The sequence below is a fragment of the Danio aesculapii genome, chromosome 22 (assembly GCF_903798145.1).
Source record: "Danio aesculapii chromosome 22, fDanAes4.1, whole genome shotgun sequence".
Taxonomy (NCBI): domain Eukaryota; kingdom Metazoa; phylum Chordata; class Actinopteri; order Cypriniformes; family Danionidae; genus Danio; species Danio aesculapii.
In genome coordinates this window covers 2,407,621-2,421,207 of record NC_079456.1, presented here as the reverse complement: position 1 = coordinate 2,421,207, position 13,587 = coordinate 2,407,621, and the positions used below count along the sequence as shown (strand labels likewise).

The 13,587-nt window shown below is 37.5% G+C and overlaps 2 protein-coding genes and 1 pseudogene across 2 annotated transcripts; all 3 read right to left on the bottom strand.

Moving 5' to 3' along the window:
• LOC130215687 (gastrula zinc finger protein XlCGF7.1-like) overlaps nucleotides 1–13,587 on the bottom strand; it is a 359,478-nt pseudogene that overhangs the window by 250,047 nt on the left and 95,844 nt on the right.
• Nucleotides 424–3,018, bottom strand: LOC130215609 (gastrula zinc finger protein XlCGF8.2DB-like). The gene has a single exon (XM_056447456.1). The coding sequence runs from the start codon at nucleotides 3,015–3,017 to the stop codon at nucleotides 1,857–1,859; it is 1,161 nt and encodes a 386-aa protein (XP_056303431.1). The 5' UTR covers nucleotide 3,018; the 3' UTR covers nucleotides 424–1,856.
• Nucleotides 5,060–10,822, bottom strand: LOC130215641 (zinc finger protein 239-like). The gene is made up of 2 exons (XM_056447485.1): nucleotides 10,638–10,822; nucleotides 5,060–7,246 (listed from the first exon to the last, which is right to left on the bottom strand). Exons 1-2 carry the CDS (start codon nucleotides 10,690–10,692, stop codon nucleotides 6,414–6,416), a joined length of 888 nt encoding a protein of 295 aa, XP_056303460.1. The 5' UTR covers nucleotides 10,693–10,822; the 3' UTR covers nucleotides 5,060–6,413.

The window sequence follows — 13,587 nt, the reverse complement described above, 5'->3', positions numbered from 1 at the left end:
TTCTTATCCGTTCCGGATCCGTTGCGGTGTGCAAGTGGACTCCATTACGGACCCGTTTTGCGTATCCGTCGCGGATCATGTCACACCTTCGCCGCGGATCCGTTCCGGAGTCATTTTGCTATCTGGGGTATCACATCTTTCATTGAAGTGTACAGCTTTTCTTTGTTGAAAAAGTCGATAAAAGATTAACAGCCTGAAAACTTTCAAGAATTTTGATACGTTAACCTAATTATATGTATATCAGGAGGCTAGTGTTGGGTAAGTTACTTTAAAAAAATAATAATTACAAATTACTGACTACTGGACAATTGTAATCTGATTACATTACTAATTACTTAATGTAAAAAGTAATCTGATTACTTTGCTTTGAAGTTACGCTTAAAAGATATCAAATATACCTATATAAATACAAAACAAACTGCAGCTCTTTCAGTAATTTAATATCCACTGAAAAACATTACAGTGGGTTGATCACATCAGCTCGACATATTCACAAGACTTAAAGAGATAGTTCACCCAAAACTTACAATTCTCTCATCATTCACTCGCTCCAAACCTGTTCGTCTTTTTTAACACAAAAAAACACATGAAGAAATCTGGACACACTGACATACATAGTATGAAAATCACTGCGGTGTTTGGTGGTTCTGTGTTTGTCTGAGGTATTCTCTTCTCATTCAGAAGATACCTTCACTCCCGATCCTGCACAAAAATCCAATTTAGCCTGTTTAGGCAGAGTTGGGCTGATGTGTTTTTGCGCGCCGGTGTCCTGCTTGGTGAAAGTATTGTCGTAGAATGCTTTCTGTTCAAGTGCTTGAACAAGTTGCTGGTCCAGTTAAAAGCAGTGGAAAGTTTTTTAGAGACTGGACATGGACTGACTTTCACAGCAATATTTTAGCTTTTACACTCAATGAAATCAAAGTAACGTCTGTATTTCCACTTGGAGAAGCAGCTACTGTTGACAGCCGCCATTTCAGCTCACATTCTCTTGCAATTTAATAGCGAATGCTCATTAACTGATGTTGCAGCAGAAAACGTGATTTAAAAGAAGCATTTTGTCTTCTAGGTTCTATATTTGTAATGTAAGCAACGCAATTACACAGCCTTTAGTAACTGTAATCAAATCACACACATTTAAAATGTAACTCATTACATTACTGCGTCCCCCAAAAATGTCATTAGAATACAGTAACTCATTACTGTGGGATGCCGTACACCCAACTCTGCAGGAGGCAAAATGGCAGACGACGACAATAATAAAAGCTTCAGATAATGTTGCTTGGTGAGGAACTCCATCTATAAGCTGATCTGAATCCCACAATGAAGCTGCTGTCATAACTTTAGATGATGTTTCTTCATCCTAAAGCTGGTGAAGAGTTTTACACAAACTGATTGTGTTTGCGTGTCTGAGTAGACTAGACGAGTGGCCAAAACTCTACGGTTTCTCTTCAGTCTGAATCCTCTCCTGCAGTTTCAGTTCTTGAGCTTCAATAATAGCCTTCACACACTTAATGCACAAACACAGATCTTCTGAGATGCTCAGCTTAAAAGCCGACCTGTAAAACCCCACACATCGATCACATGCGGTCTCTCACTTTTGATAAGCCGTGGTGGGAGTTTCTTTTTAGTTTCTTGCTGAACGTCGCTTAACAAACTTATATGGGAGTCGTTGGGATCATTATGTAAAAATAAATGCATATTATAAGACAATAACAGTGTTCTTTGAGCTTGCGTTCACATCAGCCTGTTGTTGGAGACCCCAAAACCAAAATAGGACCTTTTATAATGTATAACAGGGTCTGTTTAACTGAGAAATCTGGTGTTAATATAAAGAGTTTTCAGGAAGATACATTTCATTAAGGTGTAAAACTCTCTCTTAATGAATATGGCTTCTCCTTTGTATGAAGTCTAAGATGTCTCTTCAGCTCTGAAACTCTCAAAAATACTTTGCCGCAGTGATCACATCTGTGTGTTTTCTCTCCAGTGTGGGTCAGTATGTGTTCAGTAAGAGAGGAAGATCGTGTGAATTTCTTCCCACACTGAGTACATGTGAATGGTTTCTCTCCGGTGTGAATCCTCTCATGTGTTTTCAGGTATCCTGAATCTCTGAATGCTTTGTTGCAGTGTGAACACACGTACGGCTTCTCTCCAGTGTGGATCATCTGGTGTCGTCGCAAGTCTGTAGCTTTCATAAAACTCTTCCCACAGTCAAAGCACACAGACTCTCTCACACCAGTGTGGATCTTCTGATGGCCTTTTAAATGTGATTTCTGTGTAAAACTCTTTCCACACTCAGAGCATGAATAAGGCTTCTCGTTTGTGTGACCTGTAAGATGTCTCTTCAGGTCTGCAGGCCTCGAAAACGTTTTACCGCATTGATCACATTTGTGTGGTCTCTCGCCAGTGTGGAGCATCATGTGCTCATTAAGGTTTGATATTTGTGTGAAACCTTTCCCACACTGAGTACATGTGAACGGTTTCTCCCCAGTGTGAATCATTTTGTGATATTTAAGAATACCAGCCAGTCTGAATCTCTTGTTGCAGTGTGAACACTCAAAAGGTTTCTCTCCAGTGTGAATCTTCTTGTGTATTTTCAAGTATTCAGGTCTAGTAAACGTCTTCTTACACTCAAAGCAGACAAACTCTCTCACACCAGTGTGGATTTTCTTATGTTGTGATAAATCTGTCCGTCGTCTGAAACTCTTTCCACACTCAGAACATGAGTAAGGCCTCTCCGTTGTATGAACGCCAAGATGTCTCTTCAGCTCTGAAGGCCTCAAAAATGTTTTGCTGCACTGATCACATTTGTGTGGTCTCTCTCCAGCGTGAATCACCATGTGATGCTTGAGATCGTATTTAGAGCCTAAACTCGTTCCACACTGAGTGCAGGTCAAACCTTTCACGACCGATCTTTCCACTGAAACACCATGTTTAGTCTTTGATTCAGTTTTGGTTTCACTTTTGACATGATGTTTCTCCTCATCCTCACTCAGTTCTTCACTCTCCTCCTTCACCATCACATCTGAAAATTAATAAGTCACATGTTAAGAGTCTAGTTTTTATCCATACTGATGTCATCATGCTGCTGTGCTGTCAGCCAATCGTGACATGAACTGCACTCGGCAGTGAAAGTGAAACCGAAAGCGCACATAATTTAAATGACCTAATCGCATTTTAGAGTTATGATTATGACAAGCATCTGATTTGCGTTTCTTTCATAGTGAGCACAAAGTGTTGTTGAGCGCAAAGTATACCCCCCCCCCCCCCCCCCAGGCACCCCTCGCGTGAGCCAAAATTATAATGCATGTGCAAACATCATTCACACGTGATCTTAATTTTCAGCAAAAAAATATAAATCTTGATTCTCATTTTAGCTAGAATCGTGCAGCCCTATTCGGTACCGTTATCACAGTAATCGTCTCTCACTACAGAGGGATTCACTCCAGCATATATGTCTGAAAATCTAATATTCAATATCGTTTGCAGATATTTCAGAAATGCAGAAAAATTACAGCCGGCTATTAATTACAGACTATTATATATATATAATTATATCTTATATGTCTCCGCTGCTGCATTCATTAAAAATGGAGAAAACTGGATACTGACTGACCATGGTCAGTGGTGTTCAACAAATTGTGTATATACACACATATATATATACACACACATATACACACACACAGATCTATCTATTTATTTATCTATCTATGAGCACCACTGACCACAGTCAGTGAGTATGCATCTTTCTCCAGTTAAGATCAATGCAGCAGCTTAGACGAATGTAGGATTAACAACATCAGTGGTCTTTAGCCTCATTATTGAAGAGTAATGAATAAACACAAACCTATTAGTTCTTCAGTCTCTTCCTGTTTAATTCTGCAGGGTTCTGGATCACTCATCTTCTCACTGTCCTTCAATAAACTCTGTCTTTGTCTTTCACTGATGGTGGCAGAGCTTCAGGAGAAGAAACAGAGAAATCTGATTCCTTTACACTGATTGAGGAAATAAACACATTATGATGTTTTATCTTGTGATATAATATGTGATTTGCTCAAGTCAGGTGACGCCAATAACATTCACTTTTATCTGATAATCTGAATATTGATGAGCCTCAGACTATTAACACTCATTAAACTCATCAACCACATCATGAAGTCTCTCTTCAGATACTTTGAGATATTCCATATACAAATGCTGATAAACACTTACACACTAAAAAAGTAAAACGCAAGTACACAGATAATATGTTGTGAAATTACAAATAAAAACACAGGAAAACCCAAACACATTCACTCATATTGTCCTCTCAGAGCTCCTCTCTGCCTGCTGTATTGTTTTGGTCAGCAGACACACAGATAGAGGTGAACTCAATGCAGAAACTAGTCGCAGATTGTCGCTTTAATAAACTGTAAAGTGTGTTTTATTGTCGTGTAAACACGAGAAAAGCGTCAACGACTCACCTCAGCTCTGAAGACTCGACGCTGAGCGAACGCGTCAGCGCTGACGTCATGACGTCATCTCGCCAAATTAAAAGGTTTTATTAGGCACTAAAATGCATTAAACTAATTTTAAACGCAAACGTAATAGGTCTATTTCATGGCTGACAGACATAAGTTTAAAATGAAATTTTCCTGAAGTAACAATTGTTTTTAATAAAATGTAAAAGCTATTTAAAAGCATTTTTTCTTACAAAATCATTCATTCATTTTCTTTTCAGCTTAGTCCCTTTATTAATCTGGGGTAACCACAGCGGAATGAACCGCCAACTTATCCAGCACATGTTTTATGCAGCGGATGCCATTCCAGCTGCAATCCATCACTGGGAAACACCCATACACCTTCATTCACAAACACACCAAGGACAATTTTTTTAGCTTACCCAATTCACCTGTACCGCATGCCTTTGGACTTGTGGGGGAAACCGGAGCACCCGGAGGAAACCCATGCGAACGTGGGGAGAACAATGAAACGCGTCAATCTGATGGTGGTTGTGTTTGCAACTAGATACTTTTGGGAGATCGCTGACAGAAACAGTGAACAGCTCCACCAGCACGCGTCTGAAGCTCATATGCAAGTTTATTTTACAGTCTATGGCAGAAACACTGTTGAGCCTCGCTAGATCCTCCTGTATGGGCGCATCTGTTACAAAACACTTGCAGGACATTCATTTGGAAAACTATGTGGATATGTTAAAAAGAGACTTTCACTTTCACTTCACGCAGTTAGAGAATGAACATGTACTAGTTGTAGACTTGATCCTGAGGCTGTTTTTGCGCCGAGTTTGAAGTAATCCATCAGAGAAGTGCAAGAGAAAGTGCATTACTTCAATCGTTTTTATATAGTGTATTAATAATCAAATCCAGAAATTATAGCATAATATTGAGAGTTAATTTTAAATTAACTCTCGGCCCACCTGCAGGAGTCCTGACGCCCCCCTGTTGAGAATAACTGATTTAAATGATGTGTGCACTTTCAGTTTCACTTTCACTGCTGAGTGTGTTCATGGCATGACTGTCAACACTTCACAAACAAAAAGTCTTCCCACATGACTCTCAATCGATTGCACTGTGCAACAAACTGAGCGTTAATTACAACTTTATTACCTGTTATTCACAGCCTATGCAGGTTCTGTTCACTTAAGTAGTTGGTGGCGCGTACGTCCTCTCTAAACACTCAGCTCATGGTGCTCATGGCCACAAATACGTCATTACATGAAGACAGAAATGACATTTTTTGAGTGAATTCTACCTTATAAATACAGTATGTGACTCTCAACACCATTTGGAGGTGTCCAAAGTATATATAACAATGTGAAGACTTGCGCGACCTCCTCTATGCTTCTCTCCTGACCTTGAAAATGTAATTGGCAGAATCGTAGAAATGCTGGATTAAGATCGTGTGGATGGTCGAATCGAGACCACGATCCCTTTTCAGTTAATCGTGCAGCTCTAGTAACGAATGCTGCTTTGTTTACACTTTGCACACGTACGTTGGAAGTTCAGGGGTTCGCCTTTGTACCTCGCTTAAACAATCTAAGATGATTTGACAGATCTTAGATCGTAATCTTGATAACTGATCTCTGGCTAATTTGGTTTTTCAAACAAGTTTGTGAATCAGATTAAAATGTCTGAATGAACTGATCAGAGATCTGCATGTTGTGAAGGACAGATCTATCGATCCTTAAAGGATCGCCTTTATGCCTCTCTCCTAACCTTAAAAATATAATTGGCTGAATCGAAGAGATGCTGGATTAAGATTGTGTGGAGGGTCGAATCTTTTTTTGATTGATCGTGCAGCCCTGATCAGGTTTTTTCAATTCCCTTTTAACAAACGATTGGAATTCATTATCATTTACACATTTAAGGGTGAAAACTGATGTGTATCAATAAAAAATAGTGGGAAGGTAAAGGTCATCGACATCTAAAATTCGTTCTTAAAGAACAAGAAGGCAGCTTTTCTTTCGTATGAACACCAAGATGTCTGTTCAGATGTGAACGCCTCAAAAACGTTTTGCCACACTGATCACACTTGTGTGTTTTCTCTCCAGTGTGGGTCAACATGTGTGAATTCAGGGATGATGAAACTCTGAAACTCTTCCCACAATGAGTGCATGCGAACGGTTTCTCTCCCGTGTGAACCCGCTCATGTGCGTTCATGTGTCCTATATGACTAAATGTTTTGCTGCAGTGTGAACACATGTACGGTTTCTCTCCAGTGTGAATCATCTGGTGCTGCTTCAGGTGTCCAGCTGTAATAAAGGTCTTCTTACACTCAAAGCACACAAACTCTCTCACACCAGTGTGGACATGGCGATGCAATTTTAGATGTGCTTGCTGTGCAAAACTCTTTCCACACTCGGAGCATGAATACGGCTTCTCCTTTGTATGAACTCTACGATGGATCTTCAAGTCTGAAGGCCTCAGAAATGTGTTGCTGCATTGATCACACTTGTATGGTTTCTCTCCAGTGTGGATCATCTCGTGTGATTTCATGTGTCCAAACTGACTGAATCCCTTGTCGCAGTGTGAACACTTGTAAGGTCTCTCTCCAGTGTGGATCATCATGTGAAGCTTGAAAGGGCCTTTATAACTGAAACCCTTTCCACACAGAGTGCAGGTGAAACATTTCACGGCTGTTCTTTTCATTGAAAAACTATGTACAGTCTTTGACTGAGTTTTGGTTTCACGTCTGACATGATGTTTCTCCTCATCTTCACTCAGTATCTCACTGTTCACCATCACATCTGAAAAATTAAGTAAATAAGTTACATTTAAAGAGGCTAGTTTAACCATATAGCCAATCAGCTCCACTTTTGGCCATTTATCCAGACGTAAAATTAGCCTTTAGTGTCTCCAGACTGTGTCTGTGAGGTTTCAGCTCAAAATACACATCAGATCATTTATTATACCCTGTTAAAAAAATTGTCACAGTGAATTGTAGCTGTTTTGTGCCTTTAAAAGAGTGCTGCCAAAATTTTTCAAATAAAAAGGGCAAAAACCAAACTTGTTTGAGGCCTATGGGCCGAAGGTAAATATATCAAACTGTACCGCATCAAAGTTACCAAGGTATTTTCCAAATGTATTGAGATTTAAAAAATAAACAGGAAAAAAACACTTTAATCGTATTAATAGTGATACATGTTTTACATTTTATGATGAAGTTCTTACAATAAGAAATAAACAATCATATTTATAACAATGCAGAGTGCACTAGTGATGCTGTCTTTGCCTTGATTTGCTTGCTGATGTTTTCTGCATTGTCCTCTGTCGACTGACAGCATTTACTTTTAAAAAAATCGGATTCATTCACAACATCTAATTGAAACATTTAATTTCAGTTTGCTATTTTATAGCTCAACAATTAAGCAAACAAAAGGTTGTTAAATTAGAAATGATGATCTTTCTTAAAAGTTATTTCCTACAACCTTCTCCCTCTTTTCTCAGATGGGAAGGCGGGCCAAATCAAAGGCTACCATAGGTCTACTTTAGCCAGTGGACCCTAGTTTGGGCATCTCTGCTTTAAATGCAAATGAGCTAGTTCTCCCCGCCCACTTAAAGCAGGTTTTCCTCACCCACCTTTTGGACATTTAGGGCCCTATCATATAGCAATAAGGCGCAAGACGGGTTTGCCCCGATGTGTTGCTATTTTCAGACCAGAGCAACCTTAATTTTCCCGTTTTCCGCCACGTTGTTTAAATAGCAAATCAATTTGCGCCACTTTGTGGACTCATGGGTGTTCCAATCTAGAAAAGAGGTGTGTTAAGGCGCATTGTTGGTGTGTTGCTATTTTGAGGAACTGAAATAGACTGTTCAATAGACCAGCTGAAAGCAGGTCTAAAGTCCAGCACAGAGTACGTTAGCATACACATTGCTCAATACACGCAGCATGTACAGCAACACGCAAATATCTTTACAAATGGAAAAGAACTAAAGGGGTTAATATTACAAAAATTATTATTTTTTACATGAATATAAAAAACCACTGCCTCCATGCCTCCATCTCGGGGGCTTTTTTCAGTTTATTCACGACAATCTGCATTAGTATAATGTTATTATTATTATTAATATTTTTATTATATGCATATTTATATTTGTTTTATTAAAAACCAGCTTAAATTTATCCACCTGTCAGGTTTTGGACCATATGGTTGGATATAACTCCAAACAAACTAGAACTGAATTTAGAAATGTTTAATTATTGTTTTGAAAATAGTTTTGAAACAAATCTTTGTTTCCTAACAAATGAAATTAATTATGTAGGCTAATGGATGTCTTGAGCGGAGTGCGTACAACACCGTTTCCTTATCCACAAAAGAGAGAAAGAGAAAGTGAAAGTAAAGGCTGACTGGAGGAGTCTCGTTCTGTATCCTCGCGCTACAGATGCTCTGTTTAACTGTTTTCTCTCTAGTGAAGCGTTCAGTTTTTCCACTTAAAGTCCGCAATGTTAATAACAAATGCACCATGGCATGACGTAACTGACTCTAAAAAGGAATGGGAGATGAGACTCTGATTGGTTTATTCTCAAAACATACCCAGAACTCATTTAGAGAATAAGCTCAACCCTGTTAGACCATGCGCCGCAGACCAAATTTTTCTGTCCTTAAAATATCACAAGTGTATTCTGACACACCTTTAATGCTTTTGTGCAGTGCGCTTAGGACTTTGTGCCAAGACCGTAAAAATAGAGCCCTCAGTTTCAGAGAAGGATAATCAGGGTGATGTCAGGATAAACAGATTTGGTTTTTGTTTTGAATAGTGAAAGTAAACAAGTTAATGTCAGATGTGAACAAGTCTTAAATGGACAGCAGAATAATGGAAAGGCTGTTGTTTTCATTAATTGGATAGTTCGCCCAAAAAAAGAAACTTTTGTCATCGTATACTCAACCTTGACTTGTTTCAAAACATTTTATTTTGCCCTGTTGAACCCAAAAAAGTATATTTTGACAAATGTTGGAACTTGTAACCACTGACTTCAATTGTATTTGTTTTTCCCACTTTGGTTAATTCAATTTAATTCGTATTTATTTCTACAACGTACATTTCAATTTCTACTACTATTTCTTTTACAACGTAGAGTTCAGTTCAGTGTTGTTTAATTTTCACTGCTGAAAGTCCTAACACTGAAGAGCAAATCCATCGATGTGCAGCTCCACAAGTCCCAAACTAAGCAAGCCAGTGGTGACAGCAGCGAGGAATAAACTTCACCAATTGACGAAAGTGAAGGGAAAAAACCTCGAGAGAAGCCTCAGCTTCAGTTGGCAAACTTCTTGTGGTTACAGGTTTTCAACACTTTTCAAAATATCCAACACACACACACACACACACACACACACACAAAGATATACTGAAAGATGTCGGTGAGCAAACAGTTGCTGCCTGTTTAAAAATAAAACTAAGCCAGCGGGAATCAGCGACTGAGAATGAGTAAATGATGACATAATACACATTTTGGGATCAACTATCCATTTGATGCTAATTAAACAAAAATCATTTATCTTTAGGTTTCTTCATTCATTTGCATTCGCTTTTCCTGGGAAGGGTCAGGCTGCAGCAGCAGTCTTAGGAGAGAACCCCAGACTTCCCCTTACCCCAGACACTTCCTCCAGCTCCTCCAGAGGATCCCAAGGCGTTCCCAAGCAAGTTGAGAGACATTGTCGCTTCAGCATGTGCTGGGTCTTTGAGTGAACGCACATCAGACCCATACACATCTTTCTTTCTCTTGTTTGTTCATTTAATTTCTTCAAGTATGCTGCTAAATACACCTACTGTACCTGAAAGATAAACCACTGTTTGTTTTATTTGGATAATATGTGTATTTGTAATGTGAATCTTTGTTTTATTAATTTCCTTACAAAATATCACAAAGATTTTTATCTTTGGCCACTTAAGTGGACACTTTGGTCTTAAGTGTCTACAATATTTTTGATTATATATATTTTGTTAACTTGTGAGGCTTTGTTTCTGAAACAACAGTATTGGTTTGACTGTACTACTTAGGCAACTTGTAGAATAGTAAAACCAATTTCAGAAAGAATCTGAAAAAAATAGATATATTTTTGCCATATTGCCCACACCTATGCAAAAGGCACACATATACATACATTATATATATATCAGTAATGAATAAACACAAACCTATTAGTTCTTCAGTCTCTTCCTGTTTAATTCTGCAGGGTTCTGGATCACTCATCTTCTCACTGTCCTTCAATAAACTCTGTCTTTGTCTTTCACTGATGGCGGCTTTAGAGGAATAAACAGAGAAATCTGATTCATTTACTCTGATTGAGGAAATAAAACATTATGATGTTACAGGCCCGTAGCCAGAGTGGGTTAGGGTGGTTCGAAAGACCCACCCCTCACTGAGTAAGGCCCATCTATGAGCTCATTTGTCCTATTTTTGCAGCTATTCCATAATAAATTGTGAAAATAACTCCTTGGAGAAGGTTTTAAGAGGAATTCTGTGTTGGCTGTCGCTTCGGCATGACTGAGGAAAGTTGAATGTGCTGGCTGGCCAGTGTCTTATTTGCTTAATAATAAATGACAATAGGCTAGTTTTAATTTTATACTTTAATTCCAATTTTTTTTCATTGATATATGATGTATACATTTGAATAATAACTTTAAAAAAATTAAGCATAGATCTTATACGTCTTTAAATGTTTAGCAAATGTTTTTGACAGATCAAAACATGCTGTTACGATGATCATCCAACAAGCTAATCCAGCAAAAAATAGTGTTTACAATGTCACTAAGATTCAGTATTTAAACCTCATAATTAAATATAAAATAAAGCAAATAACTGCAAAAAGGTCCACTTTTGAGAAAAAAGAACCAGCCCACCACCAGGCTGGTTACAGGAGTTATATCTTGTTATAAAATATTTGATTATGTGATTTGTTGAACTCAATTGACACCATTTAAATGAACTTAATGTGGCAATTTGTAGATCTTTAGACAAACGTATAGTGAATAATTGAATAAGTGAAACTTTTGACATGAAATAAAGAGGATTTCAGCAGCTCTGATAATATTGATGAAACTAAACACTCATTAAACAGCCATTCTGCATCAGATTAGCCCATTTTATATATCAATGTATTTATGTTTAAAGTATAAAATAATTTACTATTATAATGAATTAAAATCTGTATTTTCACACTTACCTCAATACCTAGTTAAAATACTATCCAAATCCGCATAGCAAATGAAGTATTTTGGTTGTTAGCAGTAGCAAATCTATGTACAGAAACTGGGAAAACAAAAACATTTACAAGATAAAGAGCTTAATGTAATGTTTTCTGCTTCAACTGTCGCCATATATTCCAACTGTTTCCATTCACAGATGATACTAATACAAACGTGGAAAAGTAGTTTCCTCTCAAGAGCTGCTCTCTGCCTGCTGTATTGTTTTGGTCAGCAGACACACAGATAGAGGTGAACTCAATGCAGAAACTAGTCGCAGATTGTCGCTTTAATAAACTGTAAAGTGTGTTTTATTGTTGTGTAAACACGAGAAAAAGCGTCAACGACTCACCTCAGCTCTGAAGACTCGACGCTGAATGAACGCGTCAGTGCTGACGTCATCACGGTGAGGCGGGAGCAACAGAGAAACGTCAAAAAGTCGTAATTTCATCAGTTTTGTTAATCTTAATTATACATTCAAAATTAATTGGATTAATCAGCATCTTAAAAATCCTGCCTCTTTGTGGAATTTTCTACCAAATTTATTTCTCTCAAATTAGGGGTTTGATTGTTTTGCTCTTGTGCGATTATAATCCTGAGAAAATTCCCTATCTTTATCAACGTTATCATTTCAGTTGTCATGGTCTTTAGTCTACAAGGACAACTTTTCCCCACATAATTTGGCACAACAGAGATTTACTGTACAAAAGTCCATTTACTTTGATAATTGGGCAATATGTATATATATATATATATATGTATATATATATATATATATATATATATATATATATATATATATATATATATATATATATATATATATATATATATATAATTTATGTTAGACATTTACTTAATAACAGAGGAGTGCCTTTTAAATATGAGGAATTTTGGTCCCATTATAAATATCCATTTACAGCTAAAGAATTTGCTATTGTATCTGGAGCAATCGCTTCTGGGATTATTATGCTAATGCAGTGATGGGACAATCAGTCTCCCCAGGTTGTGCCACATTTAAATGTGCTAAAAACAGCTCTTGGTAAATTACTATTTACCACAAAGCCAAATAACAAAAATATCCGCTCTCTACTTCAGCGTGAGATCATCTCTGTCCTAATGCTGTCTATTATTAGAACAGACATTTAAGTAATATTAGCTGGTAAAGAGTATGAACTTTACCTCAAGAAATTCCTAATGTACAATAAAATCCTACAAGTGCCTTATAATATAACACATAGGTGCTATCCTAGTTTTTTTTTTTTTTTTACAAAGGTTTATTTCTGAAGATCCTAATGTAAAATGATCTGTCTCACCTTGTATAGCTATATTGTATAGCTGATATACCTGTGAGTATACCCAAATGTTTTGGAAAAATGTATAAGGTATATTTAGTTCTCCTCGTGATGGCGTGGGTTTCCCCACAAGTCCAAAGACATGTCCGTAGAGTATGTGTGTGTATGGGTGTTTCACAGTGATGGGTTGCAGCTGGAAGGGCATCCGCTGCGTAAAACATATTCTGGATAAGTTGGCGGTTCATTCCGCTGTGGCGACCCCAGATTAATAAAGGCACTAAGCCGAAAAGAAAATGAATGAATGAGGTATAGTGGTATAATTCCTGATGTTATGTTGAAATATGAAAATGTTATTTTAGGATATAATCTTCAGAATGAACATCCAGATGTTTAATCATTTAATCTTATTATATTTTTGGCCAAATATTTCATACACAAGTGTACATTTTGTAAGCGTAAACCTTTCTTCCAGATTGTTCTTGAAGATCTATATCTTAATGTCTTTGATTTCTGAATCTACTAACAAGAAAGCTGTAAAAACTGTGAATCTGTGTAAAAGACACATTCCTGCTTTGCTCCCTGGCATGTAATGTGATGTAAATGTTTCA

What these genes read in the sequence shown, in the direction of transcription:
- LOC130215641 (XM_056447485.1), bottom strand. Translation starts at nt 10,692, where the DNA reads ATGAGTGATCCAGAACCCTGCAGAATTAAACAGGAAGAGACTGAAGAA. An exon ending in AGAGACTGAAGAACTAATAG is followed by an intron (nt 7,247 to 10,637) that starts GTTTGTGTTTAT and finishes TTAATTTTTCAG; the next exon opens with ATGTGATGGTGAACAGTGAG.
- LOC130215609 (XM_056447456.1), bottom strand. Translation starts at nt 3,017, where the DNA reads ATGGTGAAGGAGGAGAGTGAAGAACTGAGTGAGGATGAGGAGAAACAT.